The sequence below is a fragment of the Pleurodeles waltl genome, chromosome 5, assembly GCF_031143425.1.
Source record: "Pleurodeles waltl isolate 20211129_DDA chromosome 5, aPleWal1.hap1.20221129, whole genome shotgun sequence".
In the NCBI taxonomy this organism is placed as follows: Eukaryota; Metazoa; Chordata; class Amphibia; order Caudata; family Salamandridae; genus Pleurodeles; species Pleurodeles waltl.
Window position 1 is genome coordinate 1,768,960,162 of NC_090444.1, and position 17,508 is coordinate 1,768,977,669.

The window sequence follows — 17,508 nt, forward strand, 5'->3', positions numbered from 1 at the left end:
TTGTTTACTGGCACATGTAAAATATGAATACATGGGAGCAAACACAATGTTTGAACCTAAGTGTTTATTTTGACAAATAGTGGTACTGAGCAGCCACTGCTACATTCAGGTACAAATTATGTCTTCTGTTCTTCAGAGAAATACTATACAGAATTAAACTAAGGCTAAAGAAACAAATGAGCAGGAGAGATTCAGGACGGAGCCCTGAATTGATGTTAGACCACTGGGTCATGCAACAAGTCACTGTTTGAATCAAGTTGTTGATGCTATGGCTTGAGCCTGATCATCAATTTACATTCTTAGTTTATTACCACTTTGACAACAGCTCATGGTTTTTGCTATTTCACCTCAGTGGCAACTCAACTGCTGAACATTGTAAATAGTGTGGTCTAAACTGTTACTATGGTTGTCCTACTGGGTTACAGGAGTTTCTCTGAGAACTGAAGAACATGTACAAATTCTCACCCGACTTTCACGCGGATATCACATACCTTGGAAAGTCATGCAGAGTTGTCCTTTAAGCAACAAAGGAGAGTTGTAGGAAAATGGCTCCCTGTTGCAGTTACCCCCCCACCTTTTGCCTGTTATTGATGCTGACTTGATTAAGAAGTGTGCTGGGACCCTGCTAACCAGGCCCCAGCACCAGTGTTCTATCACTAAAAATGTACCATTGTTTCCACAATTGGCAACCCCCTGGCACACAGATAAGTCCCTGGTAAAAGTTGCCAGTGGTACCAAGGGCCCTGTGACAAGGGAAGGTCCCTAAGGGCTGCAGCATGTGTTGTGCCACCCTAAGGGACCCCTCACCTAACACATGCACACTGCCATTGCAGATTGTGTGTGTTGGTGGGGAGAAAAAGGCAAAGTCGACATGGCATCCCCCTCAGGATGCCATGCACACAAAATACTGCCTGTGGCATAGGTAAGTCACCCATCTACCAGGCCTTACAGCCCAAAGGCAGGGTGCACTATACCACAGGTGAGGGCATAGCTGCATGAGCAATATGCCCCTACAATGTCTAAGTCTATTCTTAGACATTGTAAGTACAGTGTGGCCATATTAGGTATATGGTCTGGGAGTTTGTCAAAACGAACTCCACAGCTCCATAATGGCTACAATGAATACTAGGAAGTTTGGTATCAAACTTCTCAGAATAATAAACCCACACTGATGCCATTGCTGAATTTATTAAAAAATGCACACAGAGGGCATCTTAGAGATGCCCCCTGTATTTTACTCAACCCTTCAGTGCAGGACTGACTGGTCTGTGCCAGCCTGCCACTGAGACGAGTTTCTGACCCCCTGGGGTGAGAGCCTTTGTGCTCTCTGAGGCCAGAAACAAAGCCTGCACTTGGTGGAGGTACTTAACACTTCCCTCCTGCAGGAACTGTTAGACCTAGCAGGGGGCCTCAAAGGCTCAGGCTTTGTGTTACAATGCAGCAGGGCACACCAGCTAGTGGAGATGCCCGCCCCCTGGACACAGCCCCCACTTTTGGCGGCAAGTCCAGAGGAGATAATGAGAAAAACAAGGAGGAGTCACCTACCAGTCAGGACAGCCCCTAAGGTGCCCTGAGCTGAGGTGACCCCTGCCTTTAGAAATCCTCCATCTTGGTTCTGGAGGATTCCCCCAATAGGAATAGGGATGTTCCCCCCTCCCCTCAGGGAGGAGGCACAAGGAGGGTCTAGCCGCCCTTAAGGATGGTAGCCATTGGCTACTGCCTCCCTGACCTAAACACCCCCCTAAATTTAGTATTTAGGGGTGACCCTGAACCCAGGAAATCAGATTCTTGCAACCTACAACAAGAAGAAGGACTGCTGACCTGAAAGCCCCACAGAGACGACGGAGACGACAATGGACTTGGCCCCAGCCCTACCGGCCTGTTTTCAGACTCAAAGAACTTGCACAGCGACGCATCCGACAGGGACCTCTGAGGACTGCCCTGAACCTAAAGGACCAAGAAACTCCCGAGAACAGCGGCACTGTACAAAAACTGCAACAACTTTGCAACTTTAAAGCAACTTTCAAAGAACTCTCTCTTCTCGCCGAAAGCGTGAGACTTCACACTCTGCACCCGACGCCCCCGGCTCGAGTTCAGGAGAACCAACACCGCAGAGAGGAATCACAATCGACTACGACAACGTGGGCACCCTGAGTCGACCCCCCTGTGGCCCCACAACGACTCCTGCAGAGAGGATCCAGAGGCTCCCCCTGACCGCGACTGTCTGGTAACAAGGAACCCGATGCCTGGACCAAGTACTGCCCCTGCAGCCCCCAGGACCGAGAGGAACCACCTACCAGTGCAGGAGTGACCAGCAGGCGGCCCTCATCCTAGCCCAGTCGGTGGCTGGCGCGAGAAGCCCCCCAGTGCCCTGCCTGTATCGCCTAAGTGACCCTCGGGTCCCTCCATTGCTTTCAATAGCAAACCTACTTTGTCCACTGCACCCGGCCGCCCCTTTGCCACTGAGGGTGTGTTTTTTGGGCTTGTGTGTCCCCCCCCCAGTGCTCTACAAAACCCCCCTGGTCTGCTCCCCGAGGATGCAGGTACTTACCTGTAAGCAGACGAGGACCAGAGCACCCCTGTTCTTCATAGGCGCCTATGTGTTTTGGGCCCTTCTTTGACCTCTGCACCTGACCGGCCCTGTGTTGCTGGTGTGGTGGCTTTGGGGTTGCCTTGAACCCAAACGGTGGGCTGCCTATGCCCAGGAGACTGACTGTGTAAGTGCTTTACTTACCTGAGAAACTTAACCAAACTTACCTCCCCTAGGAACTGTTGATTTTTGCACTGTGTCCACCTTTAAAATAGCGTATTGCCATTTTAACCTAAACTGTGTGTATTTCTTTTTTAAATCAAAGTTCTATACTTACCTGTGTGAAGTACCTTGCATTTTATGTACTTACCTCAAATCTTGAATCTTGTGGTTCTAAAATAAATTAAGAAAATATATTTTTCTATATAAAAACTATCGGCCTGGAGTTAAGTCTTTGAGTGTGTGTTCCTCATTTATTGCCTGTGTGTGTACAACAAATGCTTAACACTACCCTCTGATAAGCCTACTGCTCGACCACACTACCACAAAATAGAGCACTAGTATTATCTACTTTTGCCACTCTCAACCTCTAAGGGGAACCCTTGGACTCTGTGCACACTATCTCTCACTTTGAGATAGTATATACAGAGCTAACTTCCTACAAGAGTGCTATGAGTAAAGTGCATACCTTTTCATCATCCAAAGCAGTGATCAAAATTGAAGCTCTCTGTAGGCGTTGAGTTGTTAACTGTTTCCGATCTGCCAGGAGTGCTTTCTGTGCAACACTCTCAGCGTACTGTGTTTCTAAAGATTGCTGGTGATTTTCAACCTAGAAAAGAATTTGGAATCACTGATCAGTAGTTTCCTAAGAGACGTGCAGCAAGACCCTGTGGCTGCCATAATGATTAATATTTTAGGAAAAGGTATTATTATGTGAAGGAGCAACAGAGATATTCAAGCCATAAAAATCACATAACAGTGAAATCATCATAATCATAAAAATTCCAATCTTAAGATACAAAGATAAAATCAACTTACACAAAGAGACAACTAATGAAGCTATTGCAGCATAAACAAAAACAACCTTTAAGTTTTTTTTTGAAGGAACGAATCTTTGGGATTCGTAGTAAGTGTCAAACCTATTTTACGAGAAAGAATGTTTTTCCAAATCATAAAATGGGTTCTGTATATTACAAAAAGGAATTCTGTAGTGACTTTGCAAACCGCAGGGTTTGCTTTTGCAAAATTCTTTAGCACATCTGACCCCAAAACATCTTGGGTGTTAGAAGCCCCAAAACAAGACTGTGCACATGCTCGATCAAGAGCTTGCAGAACAGCAAACTGTGAAAGTGAACCCACAATTTTGGTCAGGCGACCTATTTCCCTCAATCTAATCGCCTGATAACTGAACAACAGCGGCACAAGTCTCAGGTCTAAGAAGGTAAGATCCACACTAAGACACACAATAACAGCTACTAAATAAGTCAAACAAGCTAAAAAGTCTACTTCATCAAAATAAAAACGTCGACATACCTGTAACTAAACCAGGTGCAAAACGGCCCTGAGAACCAAAGGCTGCTAGGACAAAATTACATTCAAATTCACAAAGATTAAAATCACAACTCTCTCAAAACGCAAAACCCACACCTTACTCAGTATCCTACTTTCCTACTTTTGATTCTTTCCTGAAACGACCACACATGGCTCACACTCAAAATAATACAAGTGTCCAACATTCTTGCAGGGCCATTACAACTGTGAGTGCCGTTTTTCCTGCACTCACACAAACACCAACAACACCAACACGCACCACAACAACTCTAACACGCACCACAACAACACTAACACGCACCACAACAACACTAACACGCACCACAACAACACCAACACGCACCACAACAACACCAACACGCACCACAACAACAACCCCAGCAACCACCTTAACTACATACTCCTAAACACCCGCTCCGTCCACAAGCACGCCATCGAGCTCTGGGACCTGATCACAAGACACTCCCCTGACATAGCCTTCCTCACGGAAACATGGATGAACTCCTCATCAGAACCCGACATAGCCATAGCCATCCCAGAAGGCTACAAAATCTCCTGCAGAGACCGCATAAACAAGCCAGGCGGAGGCATCGCCATCATACACAAAAACCCCATCAAAATCTCCACCAACACCCACGACACCCTAGACAGCGCAGAACACCTACACTTCTTAATTCACATAAACGCCAACACCACCCTTAGAGGAACCACCATTTACAGACCACCAGGACCCCGCCCCCTTTTCTGCGACGCCATCGCTGATACTATCAGCTCCCACTCCCTCACCTCCACAGACAACATACTCCTTGGTGACCTCAACTTTCACCTGGAATGTACCCACGACCGCAACTCCACAACCCTGCTAGACAACCTCATGAACCTAGGACTCAATCAACTGGTCACCTCACCCACTCACTCAGCAGGATACACGCTTGACGCAATCTTCACCTCCAGCAACCACGTCACTTTTACCCACACCACCGAACTGCACTGGACTGACCACCACTGCGTCCACTTCTCCTTCATGAAACCCCCCACCCACCACAGTCAACACACCACACCCTACCGAATGTGGGACAAGGTCCCCATAGAACACCTGAACGCCAAACTCACACAAGCTCCACCCCCCATCACCAACGACCCTAACATTGCAGCCCACAACCTCACACAATGGTTAACAACTTGCGCAGACTCCCTCGCCCCACTGAAAAGTAACAACAACACCCGCATCATCAAGACCGCCCCCTGGTTCACTACAGAACTCCAAGCCTCCAAACGTGAATGCCGCAAAATTGAGAAAGCATGGCGCCAAGAGCCCTCAATGAGCAATTTCTCCGCCCTCAAAACAACCATACGCAAACACCACCAACTCATCCGAACCACCAAACGGTCATTCTACAAAGAACGCATAGATAATAACTCACACAACAGCAAGGAACTCTTTACATCGTCAAAGAGCTCACCAAACCCAAATCCAGCACCATCAACCCCCCTCACACCCAAAACCTTTGCAACTCCCTCTCCAACTACTTTCACCTCAAAATCTTAGACATGCACAACAGTTTCACAGCATCCGCACCCACCGTCACCACCACCGACACTACCGACATGACCAACAGCACAACGCCCCCCCACACCAACCAACTACACACCTGGACCCCAACCAACGACGAAGAAACCGAAAAAACCATGAACTCCATCCACTCAGGCTCCCCCACAGACCACTGCCCCCACCACATATTAAACAAGGCCAGCCAAATCATCGCTCCCCAGCTCCGCGCCGTAATCAACAGCTCCTTCGACGCCACAACCTTCCCAGACACCTGGAAGCACGCTGAAGTCAACGCGCTCCTCAAAAAATCCAAAGCAGACCCGCAAGACCTCACAAACTACCGCCCCATCTCTCTTCTCCCATTCCCTGCCAAGGTCACTGAGAAGATAGTGAACACCCGACTGTCTCACTTCCTAGAGGAAAACAATGCACTCGAAGCCTCCCAGTCTGGATTCCGCAAGAACCACAGCACTGAGACCGCCCTCATCGCCTGCACAGATGACATCATAACAAGAGTGGACAAGGGCGACGCTCTCATCCTTCTGGACCTCTCTGCAGCTTTCGACACTGTATGACACCAAATCCTCCATGCACGCCGTTTTGACGCAGGAATCCGACACAAGGCCCTAGACTGGCTCACCTCCTTCCTCGCCGAAAGAACTCAAAGTGTTCACCTCCATCCCTTCTAGTCCCTAGCAACCAAGATCATCTGCAGGGTCCCCCAAGGATCCTCCCTCAGCCCTTCCCTCTTCAACGTTTACATGGCCCTGCTCACCAACATCCTCTGCCCCCACGGAATCACCATCATCTCGTACGCAGACGACACCCAGCTCATCATCTCCCTCACCAGGAACACTTCCACCGGCATCATCTTAGACTCATCTCTCTCCATGGCCCAGCAAATCAACACCATATCGTCCTCCTGTTTCAACACCCTTTGCATGCTACGGAAGACCGTCAAATGGATTCCCTCAGAAACCAGAAAAACAGTCACTCATGCACTCATCAGCAGCAGACTGGACTACGGCAACGCCCTCTACGCTGGTACCACAGCCAAACTCCAGCAAAAACTCCAGCGAATCCAGAACGCAGCAGCAAGTCTCATCCTCAACCTCCCCCGCCAAGAACACATCTCCGCTCACCTCAGATCCCTTCACTGGTTGCCCAACAGCAAAAGGATCATCTTCAAAGTCCTTATCCACGCTCACAAATCCCTCCACAACACTGGACCAGCCTACCTCAACGAACGAGTAAACTTCCACCCACCTACTCGACTTCTCCGCTCCGCTGACCTCGCCCTCGCCACAGTCCCCCGCATCCAATGCACCACCTCCGGCAGCAGATCCTTCTCCCACCTCGCCTCCAAGACCTGGAACTCCCTCCCCACCAACCTACGCAAGACCCAGGACCTCCTAACTTTCAGAAAGCACCTCAAGACATGGCTTTTTGAGCAGTAAACGGCAACCCTTCCCCCCCCCCCACAGCGCCTTGAGACCCTAACAGGTGAGTAGTGCGTTTAATAAATTGTTTGATTGATTGATTGATTACAACTGGTGCATTTAAAAAAATCCTCCTCTGACTCATGTGCATATTATAGCCATAAACCTTGAATCATGTCATAACCAAGCCCCTTTTTATTAAACCATCCTTAGACCCACTTCTGGATATCACCTGATTAATTTACCCTGGCTCAACACGAATGTGGAAAAGGGTAATTTGGCAAACACCTGGATGACTGTCAGCGAGGGTTCGGGGCTGTGAGGGGCACCAATTCAGTTCTGTCCAACCTCAAGATTCTTGACGAATGCAAGAAAAAAGACATTAGTACTGTGACCTCGCTGTATTCTATGACACAGTGGATGACAACATCTTGCTTGTAAGGTTAAGAGTGGTAAGGTGTACCTAGGGCCATCCTATAGTGCATTCAACCCACTCTTTGATTAGAAGGGTCACTGTCAAGCAGGGTGCATTAAAGGTTAGTGTTAGGACTGCTGCAGTTAAACAGCTACACATGTTTCCTAAAGAACAGGTCAGTTACTTTTGGTAATGCTCTTTCTGGAGGATACTCTATCTAACTGTAGATTCCTCAACTTTAGAATATCACCAGGTGGCAGAAGATTTAAACAATATTAGTCCCACATACAGGTAGGTGGTGCTATGCAGCTCAGCATTGACTTCGTTCTGCCCTGGAAGTGATTATGGGTCTGCGCACATAAGAGGAGCATCTGCTCAACTATATCAGTTTCTTTCTTGACTCTGTCCATGCACTGAGACAGGGAGTCAAACAATAATCATAGGTACCAGAGTGCAGATCTCACAAGTAGCATTACCAAAGGTGCATAACTTGTTCTTCCAGTGGATACTTCTAACCACAGATTCCTCACATTTAGAACAGATACCAAAGCAGTAAACCCGAAGCACGTGGGTCTGTGAAATGGCTCAGAATAAAAATTCCTGCAGGGTTGAATGTGTGAAATGCCCTTCCTATAGTATCTGGCTGTTAATAGCAGCAGTGCATAGTGAACGTTTGTACTGATACCCATGCCTTGGCCTGACACGTATCAAGAACAGGCACGCCGAATGCCAACACAGAGGTAGCAGCCTTGGTCCTGGTGGAACGGGCCCTCAGTCCTTCTGGAGGCAACTTCTTGGCCAATGCACAGAAAATCTAAATGTAGAGTACTATCCACCTGGACAAAGTCTTTTTCTGCGCATCCTTGCCTTTCTTTCCCTCAGAGAACCCCACAAAGAGCTAATTGTCCACCCCATGGTCATTGGTGCAATTGATGTAAAAGCTCAAGGCTTTCATGGGGTGCAGCCAATGAGGTCCATCCTCCTATTTCAAGGGATGCAATGGAGCAAAGAACACTGGGCTAGCAATGGATTGCCCAACCTGAAAAGAAGTTCCTTCTTTAGTAAAAAGGCTGCTCTCCTCCTCAACACCACTTATCTGGAAAAAGGTGGTGTTATACAGCTGCACTGAGAAAGCTTGGAGCTCCCCTCATGTTAGGAGCAGAAATTGAAGTGACCAGGAATACAGTCTTCAGAGTCAGGAGACATACTGGACAGCTGTGCATCGGTTCAGAAGGAGTGCACATGAGGACAGTGAGGATCAATCTGAGATGCCACTGTGGCATTACAAAGTGTTGGGGGGGTTGGAGGGGGGGCATATGGCCCAGACCTTTTCTAAACCTCTTCACAACAGGTGATTTGAGCAAGGATTATTGGCCTGGCAAAAGCAGAAATGGCCAACAAATAACCCTTAATGGTGCTCACTGCAAATCCTTGCTGGGGCAGAGATAAAACAAACAAGATAGCTGGTCCATACTGCGGGTGCCACACCAGGCCACAAACTTGTCCCACCACACACAGTAGACAGACTTGGCAGCAAGAATGACATTCACAACTTCAGGAGAAAGACCAAATGCAGTCAACTGATGCCACTCAATCTACACCCATGCAGGTGCGGACTCGTGTGCAGGGCCCTGCGAAAGCGGTGGCCAGATCATAGTTCAGATGCTCATGGCCAGAAGCTCAGCACACCACTCTCTTCTTGCCCAATCCGGAGGCACTGGGATAACTTTGGACTGGTCGTTCCTGATCTTCTTTAGAAGTTGGGGCCAAAGAGGCAGAGGCAGAAAGCCATACATGAGACTTGTGGCCGCTCTTTCCGGAATGCGTCTACGAGAGACCGTATTGTTGGAGATTCTATCACGCAGAAGTGTTGTCACTGCGCATTCTCAGCAGTGACTAATAGATCTAGTCAGGGTTCTCCCCACTGTGCCCAGATTGGTAATATATATTTTGTGACATCCTGACCATCCTGGATGGTTTGCACCATGTTGGCCCGAAAGTCCTCAGATACTGCTGGCAAGATCTCACCAACCATATCCCAGAGTGTATGGGTATATTTCCCCAACAAACAGCTGGCAATGAGTGATCGGAGGGCTAGACTGGTCCAGTAAATCCAATACCTCAGCTCTCGTCTTATTGCCGCAAAGGAGGGACTCTCTTCTTTTGATGGTCTATGAGTAACACAACCAGGTCTCCGGGGAAGTGTACCACTAACCGGCATCCTACAAGTCCATGTATAAATTGTCATCATCACAATGTGTGGGAAAATAATCCCCCTCATCTCTATTGTCATCTCCAAAGTCTGAGCTGACAAGTTGTTGAAGTGCAGGGGTGTAGCTCTGAGGCAAAGGCATGGTTATGTCTGAAATTGATTGGACTGAGTGCATCGATATGAATTTGGGATGTGACCTTGGTCCAGCCAAGATAAATCTTACTTTGAGTCAGAAAGGACTATCGGGGTGGGTTCATTCTCCAGCATATTAGTGCCAGCATCAATGTCATATGGGCTGGTGTGGATTTTGGTGGAGGATTGGAGGTCATCTCCAGTGTTGGAGGGGAACCAAAGATGGGTTGAGGAGGCACAAATGGCGCCAAGTTTGACGCCGCCACTGGTAACTCAACTGGAGGCCTCTGCGGATCTTTGGCACCCAAAGGTTGTGCTAGAGGGAGCTGAAGGAGAGCCAAAGATGCACACCATAGCCTCTTTAAAGGTTTCAGTCTGTCGCAACATCGTCAATGGCCCTGGAAAATATGGGTACATTGGGATTACTTCTCGAATCCGCTCCTCACAGAGGACTAGGAATGAAACTGAGAAGCAGTCTGATATCCATGTGATTTCTCAGAATGAGTACGGTGGGACTTGGATAAATCCCTTTTAGCCTTCTTGTGCTTCCGTTTTATCTTTGACTGATTGGAAAACTCAGACCAAGACAAAGACTTGTTGTTTGGAACGCCCCTAAGAGCAGGAACGGGTCCGCTCCCTTGACTTCGAACGGGAGCAGGACTTCTGTGACTTCTTTCTGTGTTTGCCGACATATAGCTTTGCTTCACATTCCCGAATGACCTTCAGATTCATAGTGCTGCACTCCTCGTGGAGGGATGATGTTGTGCCCTGAACTCAAAAACCAGACACAACACATGGGGATCTGTCACAGACTTCTGCTTGTGACACTCTCTACGAGGATTAAACCTTTGTAGTTTTCACAGCGAGCATTATTCCCTTGCAAATTCTGAAAAAGCAAAAAAAACATTAAATTATGAGGAAAAACTTGGGAGTGTGCTCGCATTTTCCATACAAAGAAGCAGAAAAAAAGGAACAGATGTCAATGCTCTAGGGTGGCCCTTACTTTTGCTAAATAGAGATTACAGAGAATTTTCTACAGCCTTATTCAAGTACCAGATCCTGGTCCTTCAAAAATGTTAAAACAGGAACAAATGGCCAGTATTTCTTTCTCTGAGGAAGGTAGTAACCATATTTCTCCATAACAAATTTTCAATACCCAAAAAGCACCAAGAAAAAAAATGTAAAAAGGAGGCTGAAATTTGAATACAGAACCTTTTAGCAAATGAATACTGAGGCAAACATACTTGTGTAGCACTTTGTCAGAGGCACTAAAGGGAACATATATTTCTGGCATGCAAAATCACAAACATTAGAGGCATGGAGGACATAAAGGTTTACAATGGAGAAGAAATAAGTAATGAGCATTAGTTCATGACTGCTAATTCTGGACAGAATGCTACTTAGTTCCATTGTTATCATCTGGGAAACGCTGCGGGCTAATGAAAGTTGTAATGGATAGCCCATTCATTCAATTTTTAAAGGGACTCATCCAACCTAGTCAATAGCTGAAGAGGGAGAACCAAAACCCCTTCCTGCATGTAAATGTATGTAAGTATGTATGTGTAAGAAACTGGGTTATTGCTTGAGGGGAGTGAAAACCCTTTGTTTAGTGCAAAATAGTGGCTAAAAGATCAATGCGTCAACCATGGGTATCTGGTCGTGTGAGACCTGAGCAAAGTCCAAATTAAGGCCAACCGCGATGTTGCACGGGCTGGGGCTGATGTCAGCTTACCTTCAGACTTAAAAGAAATTTTTATAAAAACGCTCCTGAGAAGGTAAAAGTTTAACAGAGCATGGCAACCTACGGTGTCCAAGGAGGCGGCATCGTCGTTGGGGAGCGACTGCAAGAAGTCGTAATGAAGATTTCTAAGTTCGGACATTTTTTTGGGAGACGGACATATCCAGCAGAACGTAGCTGCAGGCTATAGCCGACAAGGGCTCCACAAGGTAAGATACTTTCTCAGAGAGGTCCAGCTAAACAGTAATTGCTACTGCAGAGAAGAATGTAGTGGGACTTGCTTTAAAGTCAGACCGACACGCAATGCACCTTGGGTGGATTGGCTGGCAAGCAGGTACAGGTGTTCTGTCAGCTCTCTGGCCATTTTTTGGGCAAAAATATTCTAAGTCCCATGTTTTTGAAGGGGTTCCACCAGCACCACTTCCCAGGGTCCAGGACCTGGGGGACTGCACCACTTGGGTGGGGTTAGGACTCACTTCAACAGAGCCCAGGTGCAGGGTTCAAGGCCCCAGGAGCTTGTTATGTCTCTGTAGCTCAAACAGAATGGGGTGGCAATACACCCGGCTTTCTCATCCTGACCAAAACATGGCTCAACCCAGCCTCCAACCCGACATCGCTGCAGCCATCCTGATCGCCTACAAAATCATACACCAGAATCGAACTGCACCACCTCCACAGACTCGGACACCAACCTCATGGAACACCTTCACTTCAAATTACAAATAGACTACAGTGCTACCCTGAAGGGAACCCTCACCTACCGTCTCCCAGGCTCCCAACAGGAATTCTGCAACTGCATCACAGACTTCATCACTCCCCTCTCAATTAGATCAACCAACTACATTCTCCTTTGGGTCCTCGATTTCCTCCTAGAAGACACCACAGACTCCAAACTCCACGGCCCTCCTCGACAGCCTTGGCAGTCTTGGCCTCACCCAGCTCATTCAAGGGTCAACCCACACTGTATAGGTCACACTTTCGACCCTCGTTTCTCCTCCACCATTTGCACCACCACTCACACAACCCCGCTCACATGGTACAACCACTACATCATACATTTCAAGATATCTGCTCACCAAGTCACCCCACCAGAAAATCTCAAAGCACCATCAAGACACTGAAGCAAAATATCCAAAGAAAACTGGACCAAAACCCTACAGGAATGCCCACCCAACCACACCAGGAACCAGAATGTCGACACCAAGCTCTTCAATAAATGGCTTACCGACTGCACCAATTGCACCACTCTACCAGGAATAAGATCTCCAAAAACAACACACAACGCAGCTGGTACACAAATGACCTCAGTGAGTCCAAGAGCCACTGCAAATAAGTTGAGAGAAAATGGAGACTCAACAAAAAAAACACCCCAAGATCCACATACAAAGCTGCCTTGAACCTCTACCACCAACAAGTATGAGATGTAAAGAAAAAGGCCCTAACTCTCAGACTTAAAGCCAGCCCCAACAACATCAAATACCTCTTCAAGGGGTTCTCCAATCCTTCGGTTGCCAACAACAACAGCATCCCATCCCAAGTACTCTGCAACAACCTCTCAAACTTCTTTGAACAGAAGACTGCCAAGATCTACAACACATTTCACCCACAGCATACCCATATGAATGCTCAGCAGGACACCTCTCTCATTGCCAAACAGCAGCTAAGCAACTGGAAGCCCTTCTTGAATGAGGACACCACTACCCTGATGAATACCATCCACTTAGGAATCCCTTCAGACGCATGCCACCACTTCATACATAACTGTGAAAGAAGCATCATCTCCCCTGCACTCACTGCTATCAAAAATGCCTCCATAAGAACCACCACCTTCTCGTCTTGCTGGAAAAATGTATTAGTTAACACCCTATTGAAGAAACCAACCGCAGACCCCACCTCAGTAGCTACAGACCCATCTCGCTCCTGCCTTTACCAGATAAAGTCATGCAGAAAGCCATCAACACCCAAGACCACCTAGAACTCCAGCAACCCCCAGACAGATCTCAATCTGACTTTCACACCATCCACAGCACAGAGACAGCCCTCACTCAAGACATCATTGATATCAGAAGCATCCTTGTCCGAGGAGAAATGGCTGCACTCATCCTCCTCTACCTCTCCAAAGCTTTCGATACAGTCTCCCACAACTCACTCATCAGAAAGCTTTAGGACTTGGGTATCTGCAGCTCGGCCCTTATGTGGATATCTTCCTTTCCTTACAGACAGACATCAACGTGTTAGACTTTACCCTATACCTCAGAACTCAAGAAACTCATCTGCGGAGTCCCTCAAGGATTGTCTTTCAGCCTAATACTCTTCAACGTCTACATGACGCCCCTCGCAGACCTTGTCAGAGCCCACGGCATCAACAAAGCATCCTACACCGATGACACACAGCTCATCCTCTACCTTACCAACTCAACCAGCACCGCAAAAGCAAACTTCGCCAACTGCATAAGTAATGTTACTGCTTAGATGAAAAACAACTGCCTCAAGCTCAACACAGACAAAACCAAAGTCCTTACCTTTGGCAATAACCACTCCCCCTGGGATGTCTCTTGGTGACACCTCGAATTTGGCCCCCACCCACCTCTGAGGACCATGTCAAAAACCTCAGGCTCTTCCTGGACACCAACCTCTCCATAAGCAGACAGATCAACACCATAACCTCATCATGCTTCCACAATCTGCGAATGCTACATAAGATTTTCAAGTGGATCCCACTTAACACCAAACAAAGAGTCACCCAGGCTCTTATCACAAGTAGACCTAAAAACTGAATCACCCTTTACTTCAGAATCCCAGCCCATGTCCTACGTCAACACCAAACCACCCAGAATGCCACCCCCAGGCTCACCCTGAACATCCCACGAAATAACCATATTTCTCCATACCTCAATAATGTCCACTGGCTCCCCGTCCAGGAAGGATGCAAGTTTAAGCTACTCACCCACACCTGGTTGTATGACACAACCACCCATGCCAGAACCACGCATGCCTTAACAATGTGGTTGGAATCACAACTGCATCTTTTCCATGCATGCCTTTACCACGCATGCCTTTACAACAAATTTTGTTGTAAAAGAATGCTTAGTAAAGGAATATGTGGAAACGGCATGCGTGCTTGTGTTATACAATCCTCCCTCTTAACCTAAAAAACTACCACCCGCCCTGAGCCCCAAAACTACCACACCCCTAAAAACACCCACCCCAAAAAAATCCTGACCCCTGTTTACATACAAAACTTACCCCAACCCCCCACTTGCCCTAAAACCTCCCCCACCCCTAAACAGTAAACACCCCCACCAGCCCTGAGCTCTAAAACCTTTCCCACCTCTAATAACTAAACTACTCCACCCAGCCTATGCTCTGAAAAATAAACTACCCTGACCCCCACCTCTAAAGAAATAAACTACCCGACACCCACCCTGAGGCTCAAACTACCTCCCCTAAAAAAACAACCCCCACCCCAAAAACCCTGGCCCCTGTTTGCATAAAAAACTACCCCAAACGCCCCACCCACCCTGAGCCCTAAAACCTGCCCCACCCTTAAACACTAAACTAAACCAACACCCCCACCGGCCCTGAGCTCTAAAACCTTCCCCCACCCCTAATAACTAAACTACCCCGACCCCCACCCAGCCTAAGCCCGAACAAATTAACTATCCTGACCCCCCACCTCACCTCTAAAAAATAAACTACCCTGACACCCACACCAGCACTGAGCCCTAAAACCTTCCTCATCCCTAAAAACTAAACTATCTCGAACACCCACCCACCCTAAGCCCCAAAAAATAAACTACGCCTCCCCTAAAAAAGAAACTACCCCAACCCACACCCACCGTAAACCCTAAATCTACCCCACAGCTAAAAACTACCCCTCAAATCCTGCCCCAGTCTCACTTACCTCACTGCATCCTCTCCCGATCCTTCCTGCTCTTATCTCTGTACCACTAGACCACTCTCTGTCTTATCTCTGCTTTAACAACGCATATGAAAAAAGGCAGTCATGGTTTAGGTAAGCGTTGTTGCGCTTGTGTGGTAAATGTCCGCGTGGCTTAGGCCGCGTTGTTTAGAACGTTTCCCCCCACACCTACAAAGCTCTTCGCAACACCGGTCCAGCTTACCTCAACCACCACCTCAACTTCTACCAACCCACCAGACACCTTTGATCTGCGTCTCAGGCAAGTGCACAACTCCCTCCCATCAAGAATATCAGAAGCGGAGGCCGCTCCATCTCATACCTTGCAGCCAAGAACTGGAATGCCCTGCCAAAACACCTCACAACCTCCTGCTCCCTCATGGACTTTTGAAGGAACCTCAAGAAATTGTTCTTCCAGATGAAACAGGCATGATCTTTTCCACCCTCCTAAGGCCTGCCCTACTCAGCGCTTGAATATCCTTACAGATGATTAGCCGCACTCTACAAATCCATATAACATAGCACAGAAGGCCAGCCAACTAGCCCATGAAGACACTTCTGGTTTTCCTGGGTTCAAAGAGATAGCCAAGTTCTCCTCCTGAAGTGTACTGGAGAGGTATTCTGAGGGTGGAATATTTATAATGGATGCCACCCTTGGAAGTCAGGGGCTTCTGGGCTACTCCCAAACCTAGTTGTGCAAAGTTGTTCCTGCTGACACTGACCTCCATTCTGCAAAGGACGATAGTCTGCAATACAGCAGACTTCCTTCCAGGCACATCTTACCCACGTATGAGAGGTTAGTCTCTCTCAATTGATATGCCAGAGGGTACTCCTACTATGTTCTTGATAGTGTAGGTAGTAACAGATAGGAGTGTACCAACCTATTAACATTATCATGGTTGAACTATTCACCCTTTTCATCATTTTTGTAATGGTGGTTATCATGCTTTGTTTCATTTGCCTAATAAGCGCAGCTCATGCTTTTTATGCAAGAATACGATTGTTACAATAAATGTTTGAAAATACATTTTTGTATCTTTGTTGTATCCTATCTTGGGTTCGCAGAGTGACAACGAAAGAGTAGATATGTTTCCATGATTTCCTTGGGAATCTGACTAGTCATGTTCAAGGTTGCAAATACCATCTGGTACCCTGGTCAATTTAGGGGTTCAGATGGGGCACTGTGAGCTAACTAGGAATCCGATAAACATTTCCTTATGGTATAGACGGACTGAGTCTCTATAGCCTGAAGTTTATGTTGACCTGATACACAGTCCTACTTGATTTGTAGGAACGGTGTAACAAGGTGAATGCACAGAGTTTGGGGAAGACCAGGGCTGCCAGGTCTAATAGTATGTATTTATTATGTATGTCATGTATGTGTGTGTGCTGTGTGTAGAGAAATGTGTAAAGGTGACAATAGTTCTTCCCACTAGATATTTAAAGCTGTCTATAGCAAGACTTACAAATGTAACAGGATCCCTGTCTGCGGCCACAATATTTTCAAAGACAATTAATCTGCATAGGAGCATAACAGAATGAATGCCTTTGTAAATAAGCTTATTAAAAAATTACACATTTTTAGGACTTCAATGAAGTACTGTAGGCTATACGCAAAAATCAATTAAAACCACAGATTTCTGTGTGCACAAATATAGAGGCAATAGAGGTCAACAAATACAAATGTATTACTATGTGGGAAATCTGGCAAATCACATTACTAGGGGCACATTATCTCTCTCCTGTTGGTGTTCCCTCTTTCAACACTAAAGTTATGACTGGGGAAAATTCACCATAATGTCAGATTAACCCACTATTAAGTGTCATCAGTGAACATAAATAGCCACTATTAGGTGCGCTCACCGATTACACTTTTTGCACACTTAAGGTGTACATAGCATTTGAAAATCATCTCAATGTCCTAGTCATGTCCTTCCTCAGTAAGGTCCAATCACACCCTCATATGCTGCTTGGTTTGCTACACTGTACTGCCTGATGCAACCTTTGTACTTTAACCTTT

At 47.0% G+C, this 17,508-nt stretch overlaps 1 protein-coding gene across 1 annotated transcript in view; it reads right to left on the minus strand.

Annotated features, from left to right (window-relative positions):
* DNAH14 (dynein axonemal heavy chain 14) overlaps positions 1–17,508 on the minus strand; it is a 923,784-nt gene that overhangs the window by 169,891 nt on the left and 736,385 nt on the right. The window contains exon 65 of the mRNA XM_069236199.1: positions 3,219–3,359. Coding sequence (XP_069092300.1) covers positions 3,219–3,359 — 141 coding nt within the window. The remainder of the gene's footprint in view (positions 1–3,218; positions 3,360–17,508) is intronic.